The 25,788-nt window shown below is 42.1% G+C and overlaps 2 protein-coding genes across 2 annotated transcripts in view; one reads left to right on the top strand and one right to left on the bottom strand.

The window, feature by feature from the left end:
* f8 (coagulation factor 8) overlaps nt 1–8,077 on the bottom strand; it is a 34,845-nt gene extending 26,768 nt beyond the window's left edge. The window contains exons 1-2 of the mRNA XM_012969689.2: nt 7,846–8,077; nt 7,608–7,714 (exon numbers count right to left, since the gene is read on the bottom strand). Of these exons, the coding sequence (XP_012825143.1) occupies nt 7,608–7,714; nt 7,846–7,979 (241 nt within the window). The 5' untranslated portion in view covers nt 7,980–8,077. The remainder of the gene's footprint in view (nt 1–7,607; nt 7,715–7,845) is intronic.
* Nucleotides 8,078–23,722: 15,645 nt separating this feature from the next.
* On the top strand, nt 23,723–24,495 carry LOC116406755 (serine/threonine-protein kinase N2-like). The gene is made up of 3 exons (XM_031891582.1): nt 23,723–23,893; nt 24,018–24,098; nt 24,271–24,495. The coding sequence occupies exons 1-3, from the start codon at nt 23,780–23,782 to the stop codon at nt 24,469–24,471; spliced, it is 396 nt and encodes a 131-aa protein (XP_031747442.1). The 5' UTR covers nt 23,723–23,779; the 3' UTR covers nt 24,472–24,495.
* The last annotated feature ends 1,293 nt before the right edge of the window (nt 24,496–25,788 follow it).

Below are 25,788 nucleotides of genomic sequence, written 5' to 3'. Positions count from 1 at the left end.
CCGAAATTGTATATAGCTCACAGGTTCCTAGTATCTATTTTATACTGTAAAACCTGCAACCTTACAATTTGCTCTTTGGAAGCTTTCTGATTCATGTTAATCTTTTTCATAATTCTATTGAGAATTGTAGCAAAAGTGCAAGCATAAAACCTCATGCAGCAGACGGTGGGCATACAAAAAGGGTAGATAAAATAATGGAGAGAAACAACAAAAAATATGGCACAATGGGTATCAGGCTTACATATTTTTGGTATGTTATAGAATGTCCCATTTCAAGCAAGTAGTCTTTATTATCTATTTCTACTGAAATTGCCCCCCTTCTGCCTCTCAGGGCCAGAACTAGGGGTAGGCAGAAGAGGCACAATGGTGGGGGGCGCTAGGCATGTACCTCTTCTCTCTGCTTACCCCTCATCCGGGCCCTCATCCCCCACCCATCCATCAGGTACCTTGTCCCCTGCAGTTACCCGTCATTGCCCCTTGCATACGTATGCTCCAACCCCCTACAAGTCACACCGGCCGTCTGGCCCGACACTGACTGATGCACAAAAATGCAAAAAGTACCAATGTAAATTACAGAAACTGCATTCACATGATGCCCATAGTATGTTCCTAACTTACTATACTTTTTTTCCAGAACCTGAGCTTTCCACTTCTGGAACAAGATTTAGAGCTCTAAATACCAAAAAAGGGATTTGTACCAGAAAAATATTTTATGCCCACAAATATTCAACTGATTTGTAAAGTGTCATGTCTCCCGAACATGCCAATACCAAATATGTACAGTTTAAGGGATATTTCTGACTTCTATAGATCATAAACTTTCATAAAATCACCAAATTTAGACAGCACTACAGCAGAATACGGCATAGATTCCAAAGCCAATAATCCTGAAACAGGAAACCATATATTTTTGGAAAGTACACATTCTACCAAATTTAAAATGGGTAACCATGTCTTTCAACTCCTAATTACTAAGTTTTCTGAACTTAGCAGTTTCTATAAAAATGTATTAAAATTCTGAAAAATCACCTCAAAACTTTCAGTTGCAAATTAGTATCTCCCACAAAACATTAGGTATCAAGAAAAAAAATCCTAAATATGAATGCGCAATGCTAATTGGTTTTAAAGGAGACATATCATCTAAAAATTATAATGTACCAGTGAATTATACTCCTCTAGATATAGAAGGATTGTGCTTAAAAAACTTGTGTTTCAGACTGATCTATTGAGAAATTCCACCAAAACCCCACTGTTCCCACCCATCTGTTCCACTTCATGGTGGCTGAATTCTCTGGATGTGCAGGGGAGCCAGCGGCCCTTAGTACACTGCAGTGTAGGATAGGAACCAATCAGCAGCTAGGCTGACCTGAAAGGGAACTGAAGCCTGTCTGTGCTTGTGTGAGTGCAGGGCTGTAATTGGCTCCCCCCCTCCTACTGTGCTTCTGGCAGGGTCATACCAAGCTCCGATAAAGGCATACCTCCCAACTGTCCCGATTTTGGTGGGACAGTCCCTCTTTTTGACAGCTCAACCCCCAGTCCCGGATTCTTACTGAAAAGTCCCTCATTTCCCTTTGATCCCCTGCACTGAAGTTAAAAAAGTAGCTTTTGGCAGAGAGCCCAGAAAAGTAAAAAGCCCCCCCTGCACTGAGATACAATTGTAACTAATTAGCTAAACAGGTCTCTTGGGGGAACTGAGACTTGCAGCTTAAAGGGCAATTTCACCTTTTTCGGCAAAACTGTAATAACACATAAAACAGAACCCAAAAACTCCCAGAAATGCGTTCAAACTTTAAATAACCTGCCAAATTTAGTCAAATGGGAGTGGTATTTAGGGGGTGTGGTTGCAAAAAATGGGCGTGGTCAAATAATTTGCCACGCTGCATGCAGCATTTGTTTTTGTCCCTCTTCCGGTTTCAAAATGTTTGGAGGTATGTAAAGGGGCTATTTTTACAGACTGTATTCAATTTTAGAGCAAAGTAATCAGGTCGATCTGGAGATGTTGGAGAGAAAGTAGGAAACGGAGGAGCCTCTTTTTGTCTTGATCCAGCGGGTGGGCAGGTGCTGGGGGGGAGAAAGTGCAAGCAGCAGAAGACAAATAGTTTGCATGTGTCTGCTCCTGCCTATGGGCCCCAGGGGCCATTTGCTTCATGACTCTGCTCATTATTTATGGGCTGGGGAACGAGCAGGGAGCAAAGGAGCGGCTTTAAAAGCAAGACCCAGAAGTGCAGCAAAACGCTGATTTACTAATCCACGAACCCGAATGGGAAAAATTCGGATTGGAAACGAATATTTTGCGACTTTTTCGTATTTTTTGTGATTTTTTCGCCGCCGTTACGACTTTTTCGTAAATTGTTGCGACTTTTTCGTAGCCGTTACAACTTGCGCGAACTGTCTCGACTTTTTCGTAGCCATTACGATTTGCTCGTATATTGTCGCAACTTTTTCGTATTGAGCGCTCGTAAACGGCGGGCAAACCTTTCAGACTTTGCATGATTTTGGAAGCCTCCCATAGGACTCAATGGCACTCTGCAGCTCCAACCTGGCCCAAGGAAAGTCTCCCATAGGGCTCAATGGCACTCTGCAGCTCCAACCTGGCCCAAGGAAAGCCTCCCATAGGGCTCAATGGCACTCTGCAGCTCCAACCCGGCCCAAGGAAAGTCTCCCATAGGACTCAATGGCACTCTGCAGCTCCAACCTGGCCCAAGGAAAGTCTCCCATAGGGCTCAATGGCACTCTGCAGCTCCAACCCGGCCCAAGGAAAGTCTCCCATAGGGCTCAATGGCACTCTGCAGCTCCAACCCAGCCCAAGGAAAGCCTCCCATAGGACTCAATGGCACTCTGCAGCTCCAACCCGGCCCAAGGAAAGTCTCCCATAGGACTCAATGGCACTCTGCAGCTCCAACCCGGCCCAAGGAAAGTCTCCCATAGGGCTCAATGGCACTCTGCAGCTCCAACCTGGCCCAAGGAAAGTCACGATACTGAAGCTTGAATGAATCCGAAACTTTCGTACTCGGCGCGAGTCGTAACGCTATGAAAAAGTCGTAACACTTTGCGAAAAAGTCGTAACGGCTACGAAAAAGTCGCAACAATTTACGAAAAAATCACAAAATACCAATCATTACGAAAAAAATGCATTCGGACGCTTTTCGGACGTTCGTGGATTAGTAAATGTGCCCCTATGTGCTGAGGCACTTAAATGGAGTTTTAAACAGTATACAGCTAAAATAGATAAACAAACACTGCTTTCAGGTGCAATTACTACAAATAACTTAAATCACTGAAACATTTAATTAATGCAAGATTCTTTTTGGTGAAGAGCAAGCTTAACAAAAATTATCTTGCAGGACCCTTTGAGATTAGGAACTGTTAGACAATAGTGTTTGCTCATGCATTCCCCTGCGGTGGCTCACACATGTCAGACACTGCATATTATATCTCACCTGTAGTTGGTGGTTCAGTGCAACCCTGTAATAGAGCATGTGTGGAACACATACATAACCCACTCCAAGGGAATGCACGAGGGAACGCTCGTAAGAGCCCTTACAAAGAGGAAGGAAACATGACACAACAGAATTAAACGCTTCCTTATTACAGTACCAGTAATACTCAGAGCTGTCAACTCTAAAGCCATAGAAAGTGGGAGATCTAAGCCTTGCTTTGCTGCAAATTTGGGGAACGTGGTCTAATTATGTCATTCGTGGTATCATCACGCATGTGCAAATGCTCTTCCGACACCATTGAATGTTAACTACACATGCGCATTAGTCCTTGCCCGTTTAAAAAACATTATTTTGCATACACACAAACATTTTAAAGGATAAAAACTCAATTGAATTGTTCATAGTGTTGGGTGACACTAGTAGGGGTAACTCCTGGAATAATTGGGGGTGTAATAACTGGCTCTGAATACTGCTGTAGCTTAATATTCATGAGATGAATAACAAGTCCATTTTATTTCTTCTAATGCACAAATCACAAATATATATATAAATGTATTCATTTTAGGGATGCACCCCCAAGAACATTTTTATGGCTCTGTTGCTTTACATTTGAATGTAGCTTATGGGCAAACATTTTTGTACAGAAGAAAAGAAAAATGCTGGAAAATATTTCAGCATTGTTTAGATCAAAATTAAATCAAAAAAGGTTTGCATTGCTCAACATGTTCCCATGCCCCATCTAGTGGTAGATATGAGAATAGCACCCAAGAAAGAGAAACCCGAATTGTATTTTGCCACTTGGGAAATAATATTGAATAGGGAAAACAATAGCTTATCTAAAAGCAGTTGCATAGTGCAGTACTGGCACATTCTAAAAGCTCAGACTCAGGCACAATGATCTGAGATGGTGCCTACTCACCAATATTACAGCTAAAAAAGTAAACGTATTGGTTTAAAAATAACATTTTAAATGGAAACATGAATGATTTGCAATGTGCCCAGAGTTATAAGAACTACACTATCATGACAGAATCCCTTTTGGGTGTTAGAACTAAATACCCTGGAGAAGGAGCACTTAGGGTACAGTCTCACAAGGCTGACTTTTGGTGCTTGAATCTGCTTTCTGATGTGCCTGAGGTATGCTCCCGTCCCACAGCCATGCAATGCTCCATAAAAGCAATGCATTACGATAAGAAGGTAATCACAACCATTGTGCGTTGACTGGCAGCAGTGGGGCAGATTCACCAAGCTGAACTAGGAGTAGGCAAAGTGTTGATCCCCTCCTGTTGCACCCTAGGCACATGCCTCTGCTACCCTTAGTTCTGGCCCAGGCCCAGGTGCAGGCTCACTGTGCATAGTGTGTTTTGGTGCCAAATCTGCTCCATGTCGCTGCATTTGGGCCAACACAGTGGCTCCAGGTGCAGGCAGATAAGAAAGTTGATATGAACACAGGGGCTGAATCAGCCCTGTATAGCTTTAGCCTTATGAGGAAAATTCTATCTAAGTATAAATATATAAGAAGAGCATACAATAACCTCTCAAATACTTTATTTAGCAGTAGTTCCTTCCAGCAGGCACAAGGAAATCCATTCAGATTATAAGAAAGGAGGTGAAAACAAAAAGGTTTTTTTTTTAAAATGAAACAGTTGTACAGGAAGAAACATTAGACAATATCAAGAAATGTCTGGAAGCCTTTTTAGAAAGTGAGAAAAGGAGTTACAGAAATTAAAGGGGACCTATCACACTAATAAATAATTCCAACTGTATTTATATTGTGTTTATCAAGCAGAATAAACTTCACCTACACTATAAAAAAAATCTAAATCTTGCTTCCTTCAGTCTTGGAATTACACAATCACTGCAAGCAGGGCATTTGCCATTTTGTAGACACCGTTATAAAGACAGAATGGGGTACCTGATGCCCATGCACTGGTTACACAATTAGATGGTAAGGAGGGAAAGGTGCAGTGAGGAGCGCACTGACAGAAATTCTGAATAAAAAGTCAAAGTATGCCAAGGCACAGAGTTGGTAGTTTCACTTAAACAAACACATTTAACCTGAACTGTGCAATGCCTTCTCCAGTCCTGCAGCAACTTCCTCCCATCAGCCATTGCTAGAACATTGAGGTCTTAGCCCCACAGCTACCCTTCTGTAATAGCTTATAGTCACCTCGTTATATCAGTCCAGTATTGAGGTAAGGGAAGCAATAGGTTTGCAAATGTTTGTACAAATGGGTAACAAAATGATAACTTTTTTCCTGACAACACAAACTTGAGACAACACTACTTTCACTGTACAGGGAACAAGTATAGGGTTTTGTTTTCTGCTGATTTTGTAATGCTGGGTGCTGCCAATGCATCCAGAGGCAAAATGTTAACAGAGATGCAGTTGTATATACTATACCACTGTATATAGGCCAAGGGAAAAAATCTTGTCCCCCTGTAGCCGTGCTGTATTGCTGAATAATCCCATAAATTAATATGCCAACTGAATTTGTGCTCAATTGTACTGAGCTGTATTTAAACAGGAAACAAAGTGAGATGCTTGGTTGTTGTGCACGTTGCATCACAGCCACTACAGTAGTACACATCTTGGTTTAAATTACACAAGGATATGAAGGCTGTACACATTTCAGAACAGACCATTTGTTACAGTGGGCAAAACAAATTCAGCACCATATTTGCTTTCATTTAGTGGATTACTGATAACTGAAATATGGCCCTTGATCAAATGTTAGACCCAGCCCCCCAATAACCAGAATTCTATCCAGGATAATTTGCATTCCTCTCTTTCTTTTAAAAATTATTAAAGCTGTTTTGAAACTGTAAATATTATGAATTTTGTATCTATAGCACCAACTGCTGGTTTGTTTTCAAACAGTACAGTTAGTAAAGGTAATTTGACAATTCAGATCTCATTCCTGAGTGGAGCAACATCAGAACATTTCTCTGTTTTCTGCACTTGTTCTCCCTGTCATACAACATGGCACCTCATCTCTTATACTTATTTATTGTATTTATTAAGACACTTGTCCTCCCTGTGTGTAATTGTGTGTATTGTACAGTGCTGCGTATCCTTGTAGTGCTTTATAAATAAAGTTATTACATACATACATACGGACTATGTCAGACAAAGACTGTCAATGGGGGTCATTTATAAACACCGGAAAAATTGCTCCTGGGTAGTTGCCCATATCAACCAATCAGATGTTTGATTTTATTATTCTACTTGAAGCTGACTCAAAAAAGCTAAACACTGATTGGTTGCTATGGGTAACTGCCCAGGTGCAATGTTGCCCAGTGTTTATAAATAAGCCCCGCTATAGTGACTTCTGGGGCAGAAGAAACCAAATCTGTGTCTTCTCTCCCAACGTAGATACTTTGAAGAAAATTGTTTATCTGACATTTACCTACCAGAACACACATGACAGGACAAATAAAGTGCCTAAACCATTTAAAGATTTCTGTCCTATGTTAGTAGGAAATCCAATGGTGTTAGTTGAAGGAGGCTTTCTCTTACCCCCACTCTTGCATCTCCTGCGCTCAAACTGGGGGTGTTTTTAACACAGCTGAGCCCTCTGCACAAGAATTTCATTAAAAGAACAGAAATTCAGCTCTTAAAATTACCCAGCACAGATTTTTTCTTTCCCTGGTAAAGTACCACCTGATGCATGGTTCTCAGCCTTGACCCATAGCTAGAGCAGAACTGACCCATCTACTGTACATGCTTATAGTCTCATCTATTAAGTATTTTTGCATTTTTATTGCTCCCTGTAAGCAAAAGCTTTGCCACTGCAATTAAAGTGAGAAATGTTAAGGTGAGCATTGCTTTTAACCAATACTGGGCACTATTTTGCTACTAACCAGAGTTTTGCAGTACTGTCAACCAGCCCAATGTCATGAGGGAGATAATGATCCACTTTAGCCCTTCTTGAGACCTAATTACATGTTATCATGTAGTGGGAAGTAGAATTTAGGCTTAAAAAATGCAGAAATTGATCATTATCTCCCTCGTGACATTTTTGCTTTTGTGCCCCCATGTACACAGGATCCACTGCCTGGTCCTTCCTCTTCTCGTTGTGGTATAATGTTTACTATTGAGTTTCTCAGTTTTTCCCAGTGCTTTAATTATTATTGTATGCATACAAATGAGATCATTTTCCTTACCTGTCCATTCAAGGCGTGGCTTTTCTTGTGTAAAAGAGGCATCAGTGTACTCTACATATACAGCCTTCTTGTACAGGAAAGAACCAGGGGACTTTGCATTTTGTGACCTGCTAAAAAAAAGGGGGCACATGTTAATGTAACAGCATAATATACTGAAACAGTAACCCAGAACAAGTAAAAACAAATAAGATGTGTTAATTGTGTTGTTTAGAGTGACAATAACAGAACCGTTTATGACCTGTGCTCTGAAGATTGCAGGCTGCTGTTCTTATAATCCCAGTATCGTTCCACAGCAGCAATATAAAATGTCCTAGTGATTGCTTCAGAGCTCATGAAGAAGAAGGAGAGATAAAACCAAATGACTGTCCCCATAACTGAAGCAAGACACTCTATCCCAATATTCGTTAAATATCAGTCCGTGTTGACACTCGTTGAACAATGCCCGCTGGCCACCCAATATATTTATACTGCTTCTGAGGAGGAAGGAAACCAGTTACAGGAGAGTGTTACACAGTTGATAACACTTTTTACTTTGAAGTTCCTGTGTGTCATAAGTAACTCTGGGAAAAGGCGCCCAAGGGTAAAGAAAAAGAATTAAATACAAAGAAATGACATTGGTTCCCAGAGGTGTCAATGTCAAAAATGTAAAAAAAAAAGTTTATTATAAATTATCACACATGCTCCTGCTAAGGACATAAATACGATCCTATGGTTACTTCCAGAGCATAATGGAAAGCTGTAAAAAATTACATATTCCCCCAGGTCTAAAATGGGTACCCACGTCTTTCTACTGCAAAGTACCAAGCCGATTTCCTAAATTTGTCGATTTTGATTAAATTTCTGAAAATCACCTCAAAGCTTCAACTTTGCAGCGTCTTATCTCCCACATACTATTAGGTACCAAGATAAAATATCCTAAATATGAACGCCAGGGGTCCACTGAACAATGTGATACCTAATGTGCATACTGTATGTCACGTGGAGCATTTAGGGAAGCAGCTTTCAGTTTCTGAACTCTATGCAATCTTTCTATCTGTGGACGGATCTCTGTTCAATATACTGTTACATATCTATAACAATACTGTGCGTATTTCCTCGTTTTGTGTAGCTTCTGGCAATCCCTGCACCCTAAAATTGTTTCTCCTACTTCTGTTCTCCTGATCTTCCAACTGTCTTTGGAGGTCAAGAATAATATTGTCCTGTTGTTGTAAATGCATATGTATTGTTTTCTGATTAGTTGTGCACTTACTTATGCATTGTTCTAGGTCGCCGGTGCGTGCTGCCAGAGTAAGCATATCTTTTTGTTATGTCTTGTATTTCCTCCTTTATAGTGGCCTGCAACATTTCTCTGATGTTGGCTTTCGAAGGTAATTTTGCAATGTATATCTGTTCCGTCATCGGCATTGCTATCAGGTTCGGATAGCTCTCCATTGGATTTGGCCTCTTCCTACCTTTCCTCCCATGAAGGCGCCATCTTGGGATCACGTGGTCTATTTTTCTCTTCATGAATAGAAGCGATACATCAAGTTGAACCGCTTGTTTTCTGCAGAGAGTTCTCTCCCTCTCCTGTTTGTTTTTGTGTGTTTTCCCCATTCCTCCTTTATCTTATTAGGGCTGGAAGGGTTATATGCACACGGAGCTCTAAGGTTAAGCTGGAATACAGCTTTAAGCCATGCCCCCAAGATTAATTGTTTAACGATATCTCTCGGTTTACATTAACAAAACCTAAATTGCTTAAAACCCAAATGGATTTGTTGAGAGAAAAAATATAGAGTAAATGTGGGGTTACCCTTTCTTCCTAACAGGAAGTAAAGATGGTGTTCAAGCTGTAATTCACACACTGAATGACAACTACCCCAAGTCAGCCTAGCGGAATGGCCTGCTGAACCTTGCAGCACACAAGCAATGGACTTTACTCTCCACGAGGAATGGCTCCAAGTGACTAATCCAAACCAAAACTGAGGGATCCAGTGAGTGCCTAAAGACCCCTTGATTCAATGCAACTTAGAAATGGGCACTTAAAGAGACACAACAAATTAAACCCTTTTTACATCTTTCATAACATTGTCTTTGAATACTATTTATACTTTTGCCATAAAAAGTATTTGTCCAATGTTTTTATATCGGGATGCACCGAATCCACTATTTTATGACCCTGCTGAACCCTGAATCCTTTACAAAAGATTTGACTGAATACTGAACCGAATCCTAATTGGCTTTAAAGACAACCATGTGCTTTGTGCATGGTAAAAATTTTTAATTTCTGTGTTTATGTGACAGAGAGTCACATGATTTTAATGATTTGTTTTGGCCAGAGGCTAAATCCGAAACCTGCTAAAAATGGCCGTATCTTGGCCGAATCACGAACCGAATCTGGGATTTGGTGCATCCCTATTTTTATATTATTAATCTGATCCCCCATGTTCCTCTATGAGGGGGCTGCCATATTTGTGCAGCAGGAATCCATTAGCATTAGAAGCTATAACTGTCAGGCTGAGAAGGGACAGTCAAGTTGGCAAAACAGTCAGGTTTAGGAACTTCAAGGAACAATTACTTACAAAAGGAGGCCTCTCAGTGAAAAACGATCAACATGACCCATAGGGAACTTTTATTGTACATTAATATTTTGAAGCATTTAACTTTTCCATGAGGTGGTGAGACTGCAAAGGATCTCAACAGGTTACAGCCATAAGGAAGAAGGAATACATAAGATACCAAATAGTTTTGTCTGTAAGGTTTTACACTTTGTTATTGGTATGGTTATTGGGTATACCTGCCATATGTTGTTTATTCCTCCTTCTCTCACTGACTTAAATAATATTCCTGTAGGGAAAGCTGATTGCAGCCTGGCATTGGCTCCTGACGCCCATACACTTAAGTGCCACGTCATCCTGAGAAGCAATCATTTACCCCCCAACTGTAACTGCAGCCATTACCTGCCAGCCAAGGGGATGAACCCCATAAAGTCTGCAGCAGCACGTTACTGAACCCCTGTTTAACATATTAGCTTACCCCTTTATCCCACCCTTACCTCTACCTGAAAATCTGTAAGATAAGAAGTCCTACTGACAAAGGGAATGTTATTAAAAGAATGGTTCACCTTTAAGTTAACTTTTAGTTTGATATATAATGTCCTATTCCTAGCAACTTTGCAATTGGTCCTCATTATTGTATGAGTCTCTCTACTATTCATATTCCAGTCTCTCTTTCAAACCACTGCCTGGTTGAGTTAACTTTTAGTATGAAGTAGAGAGTAATATTCTGAGACAATTTACAATTGGTTTTTATTTTTTATTATTTGTAATTTTTTTAATTTCAGTTTTTGTTCAGCAGCTCTCAAAGTATCCAGAAACTTATATCCACTGCAAAATTGATCAACTTAACTCAAGAACAAAGTATGCCCTGAACTGCGACCATGTCAACCTGGCAACTCATGCAGAATTCCTGCCCACTGGGCCAGAAGTGATGGGGCACTTCATGTGTGTCAGTCAGAGAGATAACTTGCATTTAAATTGAGACCTCCTGCACTCTGCACCCTATCCAAGCTATAACTATAGGGTCATTTAGACAGAAAAGTAATGGCGCCTTAGGTCAATGTCCCATCTTTTACACTGCCCTAAAACAATAACTGAATAGTATAGGAGACCCTCACCCTACACATTTTGAAACCTCTCCATCCTAAGAGAATATATTTCTGTAGGGAGATGGGCTATTTAGTTACAACAGGCTGGTTATAATGATGTAGCAATGCCCTTTCCCAGAGTTACACATTTACAAATAGTTGAAACAAACGCTAAACATATTTAGAATCACATTACAAAGCGTCGCTAGTGTCAGTAGAAATTACGAGCATAAGAGCAATAGAAAGTACTCCCTTTCCCAGTACTGCCTCTAGGTGGCACCCCTGGCTGCAGCCTACATGAACTGAATTAATATGAATGCTGCGGTGGCACAATTTTGGTCCAAAGTCTGTCAGTTATAGGGCTCATTCAATATCATAGCTCCTGAATGATACAAGTCCAGTTACCAACAGCAATCAGTCAGTAATTAGCTTTGAAAAAAAAGGAAACTGGATCAGAAAAGGTGCTAACCCAATCCTAAACCTGAATCACGAGGCGAGGCCACAAAGGCTCCAGCCTAGGGCAGCAAGGAGTCAGGGGCGGCATGCCGCCCAGCCGCATCCGAGTGGGTGCTGGGGAGCTATTGCTCCCCAGAAACCCACAGATCCCCCTGCGCACGATGAAAGCGTGCCACGTGTTTCGGCGCATGCGCGCGGGGGGTGGAGGGGGATGTGAACCACGTGACATTGCGGGGGTCGAGCCGACGCATGCGCGCGGGGGGGGGGGGGGGGGGAGAGACACCTTGCCGGCACATACACGGAGGGGGTGGCCAGCCTAGGGGCGGCAAAATTATAAATCCGGCCCTGTTGGTATGGTAAGGAAATATGGCTATAAAGGATTAGAGTTTACAGCGGGTACAGTTTTCCAGCCCTATGAAATGCCAAGACACATTTTCCAAAACTGGAGCGCACATGCCCATTTTGTTCGTCCGTTTAAAATGGCTCAGGCAGAGCATGCTGAAGGAATGTCTGTTCATTTTGCATAACTCCTAATAGCTACAGGACCAATTCCTGGAAAACAGTCCAGGGCCGATTATACTGACCCAAATGTGTGCCTCTGTGCCATCAAATATATAAGCTAGAGATGCTTAGCACTGGGATTAACTCTAGAGGTTGGGTACTAGCTGGCTGGCAGCATCCACAGGCTGATCAAAGGGGCATGGAGACCCAGGGTGCCCTATAGCCACAATGTATAAAATCATTCTAAGAACTACAGTGTGAAGGGGCCAACTCCATCCCACACGCTCTAGAGGAGGGATATGGGATACAGGGGGACAGATAAAGAAACTGCATTACACGTTTTTACATATAATAGTTCTGATACAGTCAATCTGTTGTGATGAAAGAAATCATCATGTCAAATATTCCCTTTGTCTATAGCATAGCTCAGTGTCAGCAACATAATAATGTGGGACCGGGCCCTCCCACCGAAAAATCTTCTGAAGGGCCCATTGTGCACTGCAAACTATTTGCTTCCCCTCCGTGCCCACTTGCACGTACACACCTGCTTGAGCAGGCAGCAGGTGCACTAATTTCCTCCATCAAAAAGTATCTATAGAGGAAACTTACACCGCGGTGGGCACCCTTTATACCGCCCCCCCCCGTCCATATATTACATTTGTCCCTCTTCAGCTGCACCAATACATTCAGATCATGTAGGGAATGTTGTGAAATTCTCTAGATATCCCTTTCATTCCACTACACTGTGTATTAGCCCCACCAATTATTATTAATTATAGTCAGTATGGCATTCCTAAAGTAGTCAGGGGCAGCACAAGAGAGAGGAAGAGCCCACTGCCGATCACTCCCTCACAGACACATACAAGGTGAAACAGGAAAAATCCAAGCGGTCACCACTCCCTCAGCCAGCTGTCACTTGGAGTTACTGAAAGGGGGAGGCAGACAGAAGAGGTACTACCTTAGCGCCCCTCCACATTTGCATCCTAGGCACGTGCGTCTTTTGCCTACCCCTAGTTCCAGCCCTGCTCATAAGTCCCACTAGCAACATACATTATTCTGTGTCTCACAACAATTTGGGTCCTTCTTATGTACATACATCTGGTCACTGCTAATAACAGATGTTTGTACTCTAGCCTCATCCTCTACTGACTAGGGTTCTATTGTCTTCCACCTTGTGCAGAATTATGTCTTCCTAAGACACAGTCTGGAAAGGGTGTCTTTATGCTCACACAAGTGGGTGCTATGAAGGCACATCAAAAAGGAGGGCAGAATGCGCATGTAGTATCATTGTTAAAGTCCTGACCTTAACTGAGAATTTTCCCCAATAAATACAGAACTGACACAGCTGAAATAGTTCAGGGTTACAATTTAACAACATTTAACAATTTTTACAATTTAATAACATACTAAAAGCTAACTTAAAAGTGAACCACCCCTATAATGCAAAGAACATATTATATACATTCTTGCCTGCCCGCATGTATTAGATATGTGAGATATGAGATTCTAAGCATTAATTCTTATATTTATTTGGTAAACTAACTGGCCATTAGGCGGGGGTAGAATTATATTACGGAAATGGGGATTGGGAAGAATTTAAAAATGGTCTCATTTCTTGATGAATTACAATTCCCAGTGACCCCTACACACACACCCACCAATGTGGAATTGTCACAGCAACATTTATGTCACTCACATACAGTAACAAACCAAAAGGACACAAATGAAGATCCTACTATGTAAGCAAAATATTTGATCAAATATTTTAATGAGCTTTTGAAAGCACCCAGATGAGTGAGGTGCCAGGGTGTTTGTACTTACCTGCAGGGGGCATGTTGGTACAGTCTGCTAGAGGTGTTCCTCTGTGAGCTGCACGGCCCAAGTATCAAACAATACGACTTGCTCACATGGCTTCTTCTCGCTCGTGATTCAAATGTGGGAATCGGTCTCTTTCCCATCATGCACCTGCGATTCTGTGCCTTTATCTTCCATAGACAGATTCCACCTGGAAGTTAAACAGACAGTTCATCTTAAACTTTACCCAAATTATCATGCAGACAGCAACATTCTAACACAATTTGGATTTACTCTTCTCTGGAACTGCAGCCGCCTGGTTGCTAGAGCTTAAGTACCCTAACAACCACACAGCAGTTTGGAAATAAGAATGTGATATGAATAGTTGATGGGCTGAAAACAAAAATTTAATACAAATAATAACACTATTATAACTATACAAACTAATGAGGACAGCTGAAGGCACAAGGGGGGCTGTACAGAGTAATGGTAAAGCCCTGGTTTATATGCAACTGCCCAGACCTGAGGGCCAAGTGACAGTGGCACAGCAATTCTGTGGATCCCGGTGATTGCCATAGAGATGAATGGGGTTGATATTGAGCACAAAATCACTTGGCAACAAAATATCCTAAATCCCCCTCTGTGCCATTACCCTAAAGCTGTATGTTACTGGCAGGGTGTAATGGGGCAACAGACCCTAACACTTTAGAGAGCCCAGGGGGAGCGCATCTCTAACAAAATGGGCTTCAGTATAGTCTGAATGAAATCCATCCTTCCTATACACATTGCGTTTCTCCCCTATTAATAACATTGGCATCAAATACCAACTTTACTGGCCAGGTGGCACCCCCAGATACAGACATGGGGGCACAATGAGAGAAATCAAAATAGAGATGGAAAAATGACATAGAGACTTTATCTCCAGCCTTGTTTCTTTGGTACATTAATGTTTTTCCTTCCTCAACCTTTACAATACTGTGTAGCTCCTGGGGGTCAGTGACCCCAACAACAAGAAGGGAAATGCATTGGCTGCACATCTATTCTCAGCCTCCTGCCATATGAATAGAGCCGCATATGAACCGGCATTTGGCTGCAAGCTGCCAGGAATACTATGCCTTGCAATGCCTATGTAAGCCAATTCCCTGGTAGCACGGGAGTAGTGTCTTCAAAAAATGATATTCCGAATATAATACTTCTATCTCCCTCAACAAACGATGGGCCTGATTCACTAAAGGGCGATAAAACGTGCGCTATTCTTATTGTGCGCAAAAATTTTTACCGCCGCTTAATTTTGGCGATTTTTCGCACAATTCACTATAAGCATACTCGCGCTTTTTTACGCGCGATATTGCAAGCGTTATTTAACTCGCGAAAGACTATTTCAATGCGGTATTTGCCTGTACATGCGCTAAATTACGCGAATAATCGCCGAATATGAATGGTAGCATAGAAATAGTGTATAAAAATTGTCGAAGCATATAAATGGTGTATATAAATATTAGCCACATATAAATAGTAGATGCTTATAAATAGTAGCCACTAGTGATGAGCAAATGTGTTCTGGTTTCTTTAGTGAAAAATTAGCAAATCTTTCGAAAGATCCCCGAAACGGCAAAAATGTTGTGCGGGCAAAAAAATTGTTGCCCGTGACTATTATTTTTTGACACTTTTATCAATTTGTGGATGTGCGGTGAATTTTTGCGTGGCGAATTTTTTCATGCGTTTTGCCATTGGCGGATTATTTTGCGAAACACATGAAAAAATCCGCCGCGAAAAAATTCAACGCACGTCCAAAAATTCGCTGCGAATCCATGCCTGGCGAAACATTTCATCACTTGTAGCCAAATAGAAATAGTTGCGCAAATGAACGCACGCCATGTTAGCCATACACGCCAATACTTGCAGAAAATTACTGTATTAAAAATGAACATTTCGCTGCAAACTGGCGGCTGCGTCACTCTGGGGGAAACACAGACTTGAATAAATAACACTGTAAGTCCATATTTTATTGCAAAAAATCATTTACTGTACTTTTGTATAATTTTTCGCCTGCCTGTAGTAGGTGTTAATTTTCGTATAGCCGAATGCGATATTTAGCGCGCAAAAGTTATAGTGAATCATGCGATCGTATTCTTTTCAGCGCGGAAATTAACACAAAACGGTAAAACTAGTGCGAGAAATACCCCATGCGAAAATGGCGATTTTTCGCACGCGATAATACTATGGTGAATCGCGCGCAAGTTATTTTGTGTTTTTTAACGCGAAAAAGCGTGCGATAATTTTTATCGCCCTTTAGTGAATCAGGCCCTATGTCTCCAGTCATTGCTAAACTACAATTTGCAGCATTCCCTATGATAAACAGTAGCTGAGTTGTAGTTCACGTAATAGCTAGTGGGCCCCCAGTCAGAGGAGATCTAAGCAGGGCAATCATCAGTAGGGATAGGGGAGCCCAGTCAGTGCAAGCTCAATTGTTCCCAAGTCTCACTATACAGCCAAACACAGTCCTGTATGTATCTGAGTATGTGTCAGTTTGGCAGTTATTGTGCTTCAGTGACATCACCAACGGCTCTCACAAACGGCAGTTATACCATTTCTGGATTCAGAGGTAAGTGGAGCAGATTAAGAAACTGGGGAGGGGGGACATATTTAAGACAATGATACAAGGGGCAATTTGGGGGTTTTGGCAACCATGATTTATAGTAGCTTTATTAGTGGGGTCAACGCTCCCAAAAATTGTGCCCTGGACCCAAAGCTCCTAAAATTGCCACCCCATTGCCTCCTATTGGTATTGCCTGGGGAGATGCTTGTCTTAATGTTGTCAGTTGGATATGTCTGTCATCTTAACCAATAACATTTGCCTGACAAAAAGGGGGGGGGGGGGTATTTTAGGCAACTTTTTTATAGTAGCTTTTATAGTAGCTTGGGCAGTGGAGTCAAAGATCCCAAAACTGTTCCCTGGCACCAAAGCCCCTAAAATTGTACCCATTGCTTGCTCTTGCTTGGGGAAATGTTTATCATGTAGAAAATAATATTTTGTGTTTGCTTACTGATGCTTTTAACCATTAGACCATTTAATCTACCTCTCTTTAGCTGTAACTGCCAACTGTCATTTGGACGCTAGGGTCCCAGTTACCGTAGCAACGGTCAGTAGCCTTAGCACTAGAGTGGATGATGGATAAGGAAGAGTTAGTACAGTTAGTAGAACAAATGCTAAAGTGTTAGGATCCCTTGTATTATGGGTGCAGGGGCACTAATCAGAGTAGAGCAGGTTATGGGGAGCAGACATGTTGGGTATGTGCAGGGAAAAGCAGGTTCTTTGAGAATATATGTACTCTGTATGTCCAATGTAATGTCATGAGCCAACTCTGACATTATAGGCAAACCAATCCTAACTACCTCTTATGCCTGACATTAGAGTGCATCATGGGAGATAAAGGCCCTTTACAAGAGCCAGTGAGGAAAGTCTGCATCCTGGATGACCATCATGTTTGTTAGCTAAATAGCACACACACACGAGCTGTCAGGCTCATTTTCTTCTAATTATAGTCTGAAAAAGTTTGAAAACCTCACAGTGTATTATGCATTCCCATTTCTTTTGGAGTCAGTGTAGCTCATATTCTTATATACAGTGGCTTGCAAAAGTATTCGGCCCCATTGAACTTTTCCACATTTTGTCACATTACAGCCACAAACATGAATCAATTTTATTGGAATTCCACGTGAAAGACCAATACAAAGTGGTGTACACATGAGAAGTGGAACGAAAATCATACATGATTCCAAACATTTTTTACAAATAAATAACTGCAAAGTGTATGACAGAGGGGGGTTATGTGCTGTATCCCTGGTTAATACTAGTTCATTTTAAGGCCCCCACATTTAAAACAGGAGCAGTTTTGCAACTTTGTATTGATATTGCTTATCAGTCTGGTTCCAATGGGTTTCCTACTCTCCTGGGGTTCCAGAGGCGGCAGGGTCCACTGCCCCTAATATTCTCATGCTCACAATCCTTTATTTTCTTTTCTTCCCATAGCGGTAAGTATTGCAAGCGACTTTGGTGAATAACAACAATATCAGCGATACCAAAGGGAGAAGAACAGCAAAGGAAAGAGGAGACTCGAGTGATTCCCTGCCCAGAGGATATTTTCATCTTCCCATTTGGGGTCCTCTGGACAAAGGTACTGGTCCTGCATTTTCCCCTCTATAATTTGAGTAAGGTTATCTTTCCCTCTTGGATGTACCAAGCTGTTCATTATTTCTTTAGCGCCAGCTATTATTCATAATTCCTACCTGTAGATTTGTAAGCTAGGGGCTTAGAGACCCCGGAGTAAGATTTGGGGCCTGGTTCCCACAGTGCAACACTGCTACAGTTCCAGGGGTTTACCAACTAACACCAACTGGCCATGTAGGGGGGAAGAATTACAATATGGAAACGTAAATTGAAATTAGGGCTCATCTGTTGAGTTACAATTCCCAACATCCCATGGAAAGGGACATTAAGGAAGGTAACACTATGTGAGCAAAATATTAAAGTAAATCACTTCACTGGTTCTGATGAGTGAGGTACCAAGGTGCAAGGGGTGTTCCTCTGTGTTGCACTGAACTCCTCCTCTGCTGCAGATACAGTGCTGCACGGCCCGAGCATCAAACCCTCACTCACATGGCTCCTTCTCACTCAGGATTCAAATGTGAGAAGCTGTCTCTTTCCCATCATGCACCTGTGATCCTTTGCCTTTATCTTCCATAGACAGTTTAACCAGAGCTGGAAGCAGAAAGAACAAAACAATTCTCATCAAACTTACAATTCAGCTTAAACTTTACTTTTCATATCATACAGACAGAAGCGTTCCAACAACCACCACAGAGAATAAAATGTCATTTAATCATAAACTTCACTTTTAAAATTAAAGAAACATTTATAGAATAAATATGCTGGAAAAATAGTTATATTAGGTCAGTGATTCAGGGTTATAACAAGTGGGTGGAGCCATCAACAGACAATATATTTCCACCCATTAAATTTCATTGGTTTATATTTAAACTGATGCCATTATTTAAGTATTAATTCCAGGGTTTTTGAACTTTCCAAAGTTAGTCACTGGGTATTTGCCATTCAAAGTTAGAACAAGTGGGTGAAGCCACCAACAGCCAATCACATTTCACCTATTTACTTTCAATGGTAAAGTGTCAAATGCTGTCAGTCTCACAATTTTTAAGCCTGAGTCCCCAAACTTTGCTAAGTTGGTCACTGGGAGACTCTAGTTCAAAAATAGGAAAAGTGGATTGGGCCACTAACAGCCAATCAGATTTCATCCATTGAATTTTATTGGTTTAAATTTAAAATGCTGCCATTCTCACACTATTTATGCCAGGGTGCCCACTGTTTGTCACTGGGTGACTTCCACTCAAGGTTAGAAATAGTGGGCAGAGGTAACAACAGATCAGATTTCATTCAGTGACTTCAGGTTTTTCAACCCAACATAAAGTTTGTTCTTAAACTTCCCTTTCTAGTTGCCACTTGAGCTTGTAGTTTACCCGCAGCTACAAACAGTTGTATTTTTTTTATCTCCAATAAAGCAGTGACTAATACCGACCTTTCTTTCCTGATACAGGAGATTCAAGATGGGTGCCAAGCTGTGTAACATCTTGCACCAGCAGCAAAACACTGAGGTAAGGCTGATGGAAATATAAAGCCATTGTTTCCTGCCTGAGGGTGAGGCCTTGCCGCCAGATATAAAGGGGAACTGTCACTGCAAAGAGAAATTCCTCCGCTTATAATAAATATTTAGTCAAATAGCTGTTCTTCATGTGTTTATTAGTTTAACATTCACTAAAGTTTGAGATGATTTCAAGCCCTTAATTTTTTCCATTCTCTATAGGCTGAGGACACCAATCAGTGTTTTGATTATTTTGAGCTTGTAGCTATGAAACATCAGCTGGTAAGCAGCATTCAAAAGGAGATGCGTGTAGCAGCAGGGGCGGAAAACCTGTACCGGGCCACCAAGAACAGAAAGACCAAAGCCCAGGTGAAGGAGCTGAGGAAGAGCAGTGAGGAAACGGTGAAAGCCCTTTACTCCTCTCTCCTCAAGCTCACTCAGGAGATAGCTAGGAAGGAAGCAGACAACACTCGAGGTGAGCTATAACTATCTCTGGCCTCTTTCCGTTCCTATTTTCATTATATGTGGAAACTGCGTGGCACCATAACAGCACACCCACTACCACTTCATGGGCATCACACTTAGCCCTGCATGACTATAGATTACTTTACATTGACTTAGAAGCATTTGCATGTATATTTGAAATCAAAAGTCATAAAAATCAAGAAACAGCCCTTAAGCCTTAACCAGGTACAATTCTGCAATGTAAAGTGAACCATGGGCATTTCAAATTGTCCTCCTTCGCATCCTCAGCATATCATGTATTTGAAACTCCTTATGTCTATCAAACTTGTTTTCTATAGTTTCAGATGCTGTACTGGAGACGACTGAGACTACAAATGACATCAATGTAGTATTCCCAGCAGAGAAGGTCACTGGGCCTGAGGTTCCGGTCATTTCAGACCCTGCCAGTGACTCTTCCCAAGTGAGTACATTACATTGACATTACATTTATGTATTGGGCAGAGCACAAACATTTCCCCTTATCTTATCCTTGTGATCCTTTTTTGTTTGCAGCACCATCCTGATGATTCTGCTGAAGAACCGGGGCCAGAGATAGAGCAGCCCCAAGTTCCACCTGACAGGTAAGGATTTATTGGAGTTTCTCAGAGACCAGATTAAATCCCTGCCCCATTCTTTCAAATAAGAGCAATAGAATATTAACAATAACTGCGTTATTCTTCTAATTACAGTGAAGTACCTGCAGAGGAAAATGAAGATGCAGAAGAAGAAAAATGGTAATATGCACATGCATTTAGCTGGGAGATTCCATTATACACAATATTATAGAGGACCTCTATAATACTGTGCCCTCTATGAGATATGGCGGGGGTGCTACAGTATTGGGGATTATGGAGAATGAATCAGCTGAGGAAAGCAATAGGATAGCTTACAATTAATCAATAACTAAGCAAGGGATTAAGAATGGACATTAACCTGTATTATACTTATAGTGACTCACCTGCAGACGATGAGGAGGATGAGGAAGAGGCAGAAGTTCTTATTGCCAATCTGGAACAGCCTGAGGAAGACAGGTAAGATCACTCTTTAAAGCCGCAGGTTAGCTTGCTTTCTATTATTAACTGTACATTTGCATTATAATGATCTTTTACCACAATTACCTTATCCCAATAGCGACGTGCAAGTGCATGAAGGAGACTCCTCGGGAACATCACAGGGCCCTCACCCTGGTGATTATAGTCCAACTCAGAGGGATTGCCAGGCAGAGGAGCCATTAGAGGAGACCCAAAGCACTCAGTAAGACAAAACCTCAATACTGGAAATGAATAGTGTGTGTGTGTATATAAATACTACGTTGCATAAGACACAATTTCTGTTTCTTCCCTTCCAGAGAGCTGCAGTTCTGCAGTTTTAATGCAACAGACTTTCGTCGCATTCAAGTTCTAGGCAGAGGAAGCTTTGGCAAGGTAAGTGATTAAGTCTCTAATTAGAATTTGGCAATATATACAAGGGAACATTCAGTGTCACTAAACTCACTCTCTTATGCCAGGTTCTACTTGTTGAGTACCTTCCGGCAAATATAATCTGTGCCCTGAAGGTGCTCAAGAAGGACAAAATCAACGACAAAGAGGACATACAACGGTAAGTGCATGGGGAATGATTGCATAATCTGATAGGCCTAAACTTTTAATTGGCAGTCACTTTCTGTCTGACAGTCTTTTTCATTTTATACACTTATCTCTTCACTTGCCTTCCTTCCATTCAGTTGCTTTTCTTACCATTATATTTTACTTATATTGGACTTATTTTCTCTTTCATTTTTCAGCATCTTAGCCGAAAAGCAGATTGGGCAGTTGGTGAATCCGGACAGGTTTTTAGTGGATTTATATGCCACATTTACTAGCAAATTTCATCTGTTTTTTATTATGGAGTTTGTTGCAGGAGGGACTTTAAGAACGCACCTGGAGAGCTGTGGGCACTTTGATCTGGAGAAAGCTACGTAAGTATAAATTAGGTGAATATTTGGGCTTTTATACATACAGTCCCAGAGTTACAGGAGACTGAAGAGTAGGGGAGGATAAGAGAACTGGCAGTTACGCTACACTAAATATTAAGTTTAATATATGAAAGCAGCATATAATGATCAAATGTATTTTCCTTATGCTTGCAGGTTCTACGCTGCCTGTATTACCCTAGGTCTGTCGGCGATCCATACCAAAGATGTCATACACAGGTAAGAGTTTATAAAGAGCTAGGTACCTTTAGGGCTCTGGCACACGGGGGAGATTAGTCGCCCGCGATTAACTCCCTGTTCGCGGGCAACTAATCTCGCGAGTCTTTTTCAGCGATTTCCGGAAATCGCCCCGCCGCGTCTGCCATCCCGCCGGCGACTTACATGTTCGCCGGTGGGATGGCAGGGGTAGGCAACTCGGGGAGATTAGTCGCCCGCGAACAGGGAGTTTTATCGCGGGCGACTAATCTCCCCCGTGTGCCAGAGCCCTTAGGGTGAAGACACATGGAGCTACTAGTAGCAGCTACTTGTAGTGGCTACTAAAATAGACAATGCTGATCATTTACTGATAACAGTCTCAACATGTGTTTTAGCAGATGCAATTCTCATTATTGTCCATGGCAGGGTATTTTTGTAGCTTTTAGGGCTCTGGTACACGGGGAGATTAGTCGCCCGCGGCAAAACTCCCTGCTCGCGGGCGACTAATCTCCCCGAGTTGCCTTCCCCCTGCCATCCCACTGGCGAACATGTAAGTCGCCGGCGGGATGGCAGACGCGGCGGGGCGATTTTGGGAAATCGCCGAAAAAGCCTCGCGAGTCTTTTTCGGCGATTTGCGCGAAATCGCGCCGCCGCGTCTGCCATCCCGCCGGCGACTTACATGTTCGCCGGTGGGATGGCAGGGGGAAGGCAACTCGGGGAGATTAGTCGCCCGCGAGCAGGGAGTTTTGCCGCGGGCGACTAATCTCCCCGTGTACCAGAGCCCTTAGTAGCCATGAAAAAGTAGCTGCTACTAGTAGCTCTGTGTGTCTTCACCCTTAGTGGCGAGTACAACCTGGAGTTTTAAGCTGTTGCAGTTTAGCAGCAGGACAGCTACAGCTTGAAAGTCACTATTTAGAAGGTTATGGGAAGGAAATAGAACAAGAGGCAGAATTCTCTGGCAGCAGTTTTAATGTGTCATTATAATGTCTCCATTTTGTTTCAATGCAGAGATTTAAAGCCAGGAAATCTACTCATAGATGAAGCCGGCTACTTAAAAATCGCCGATTTTGGCATGGGCAAAACAGGTAAGAGGGCCTTGTATAATTATCCAGCACAAAGTGGACTAATTTACGGTTTACACTGGCATTAATGCCTCAATAAATATCACTAACAATTTGGCTTTTTTTTTAAGGCATTGGATATGGAGACAGAACAAGCACCATACTTGGCACTCCAGCTTACATGGCACCAGAGCTCGTGAAGGAGGAGCAATACACAAGAGCTGTCGACTGGTGGGCTCTTGGAGTTATCGTGTATGAAATGCTCCTTGGAACAGTAAGTAGAAATTGCCACTGGTCAGTTATAGAGGGAGGTAATACAGAAATAAATAGATCTACTGTTATTTATCTAACCTCATAAAGCACTCTCTCTTTATAATAATCCTGGTCCCCTAATACATTCTTATTATACAATGCAGAGACCCTTCACCGGAAAGGACATCGACTACATGTATGAGTGGATTGAGGAGGATGAGCCACACTATCCCGACTCCCTGGAACCACAAGCACTGAGCTTTATATCACAGGTAAGTAGCACAGAGCTATCGGTTTATTACAACCAGCTCTTTAGCTCAGCGACCACTTTATAATTTAACTCTTGAGTCTCGCCGATGCTTCTGTACATGTAACTGCCATTTTCTGTTCTTGTAGCTCTTGATGAAGAATCCAGAGGAGCGACTGGGTTCTACCCAGGATGATGCAGAGGATGTAGCTCATCATCCATTCTTTAATGTAAGTTCTCTGTCTCTATTGTCATAATAATTCTAATATCTTCTGGGAAATACCCCTGGATACTATCTGAGAGGTACAGTCCTTTCATATCCTCAGCTTCTAAAAATGGCCGTAAGGTGCCATTTTCTGAAGAACTTTAAATAACAAGCATTTTTATGGTTCCTATTTGCAGAACACAGCCTGGGATGACATCATTGATGGGAAGGCAACAGCCCCGTTCGTACCCAGCCTCAACGGACCGGAGGATGTCAGCTACTTTGATGAGAAGTACACCAAGCTGCCAGCCAATCTAACGCTGCCCAAAGGACCTTGTGCTGAAATGGTAGATGACATCGAACAAGCCTTTCAGGACTTCAACTTTTCAGCATTTTAGGTCCTAATGGGATAATAGGTAAGAAAGGGCCTGGGTTAAAAAACAAGTAGCACAAATCAGAAGAATAAATGCCCAGCATTAGGATTTTTTATGTTAAAGGTGCAGGGGAACTGATCAGAGCAGAGCTGGTTATGGGAATCAGGCACATTGGGGATTCTATGGGAATACTAAGGTGACCTCTGAGATGATTGCTCTTATGCATGAAAAATAATCACAAAAAAATCCTGCACATCAAAAAACTTGTTGAGATAACAAGGTAACCAATAGGGAGTGCATCCCCTAAGTGTTATAGAATATCTACAGGAATATCACTTGTAAAAATGTGTGGTTTTAATTCTAAGTTTATTGTTTGGCTTTTGTAGGCTGGTCTCAGAAGCGTTTAGAAATGGCACCTACCAACAGATCCATCAGCAGTTTCCAAAGTACCAAATACTGCAGTACCACCATTTAGGTATCATCTGTTTAAGTAAATGCAGTTCCATCAGCAATGACCCTTCCTCAAGCTACCTCAGGCCACCACCAATAGTGTGTTCAGGTAAAACCATCAGTGCATCTCCTTCTATCCACCATATTTCCACCAGTCCTTTTATCCAACTCTGTTCAACCAGCAGTGCCTCAACTTACATCTGCTGTAATTCCACCATCCGTGCTCCCCTAATTACACAGCAATACCACCAGTAGTGCTCCCATGCACTTTCACCAGCGGTGCCTCCTCTGACAACCACCGCATTTCTACCAACGATGCCACCCCTGCCACCACCAGCAGGACCTCTTCTTTCAAACAGATATGGAATCATACACAGAAGCGCCCTAAAGCATTCATTAGACCCTGCATTCCTTTTCACTCCATCCATCAGACTGCAGAAGCCGGGGTCTGCAGACTGCCTGAGGTCCAATGGAATGGAAGGGAATGCAGCAGCTTAATGGCACTCATGTGTATGCTGCCATATCTTGTTTTTTTTAACAACAGTGCCTCCTTTTTCTTCCTCTGCAGCAGTGTCTCCTCTTACACTCACTGCAGTTCCACCAGTGATGCCTCACCTGCCACCTTCCGCAGTTCCACCACCAGTACCTCCTGTTTCAACCAAAATCTGCCACCATAAACAGGAACACTTCTTAAGCCACATGCAGGGTAGACCCTGCATTCCTTCTCACTCCATCCATCAGACTGCAGAAGCCGGGGTCTGCAGGCTGCCTGGGTTCAATGGAATGGAAGGGAATGCAGCATTCACCTAGCAGCTTAAAAGCATTTTTGTTATGCGATCACATCACTCTTTTTGCCTCCCTCTCTTTTCACTGTAATACAACCAGCAGTCT

This window comes from Xenopus tropicalis, chromosome 8, assembly GCF_000004195.4.
Source record: "Xenopus tropicalis strain Nigerian chromosome 8, UCB_Xtro_10.0, whole genome shotgun sequence".
NCBI classification, from domain to species: domain Eukaryota; kingdom Metazoa; phylum Chordata; class Amphibia; order Anura; family Pipidae; genus Xenopus; species Xenopus tropicalis.
The sequence above is the reverse complement of the archived record's forward strand: the minus strand, read 5'-3'. Positions and strand labels throughout refer to the sequence as shown.

Bases quoted from the DNA above. Each gene is read 5' to 3' on its own strand.
- LOC116406755 (XM_031891582.1), top strand. From the start codon at position 23,780: ATGCAGAGACCCTTCACCGGAAAGGACATCGACTACATGTATGAGTGG. The intron at 23,894-24,017 runs GTAAGTAGCACA...CTGTTCTTGTAG, and splicing joins CACTGAGCTTTATATCACAG to CTCTTGATGAAGAATCCAGA. The intron at 24,099-24,270 runs GTAAGTTCTCTG...TCCTATTTGCAG, and splicing joins CTCATCATCCATTCTTTAAT to AACACAGCCTGGGATGACAT.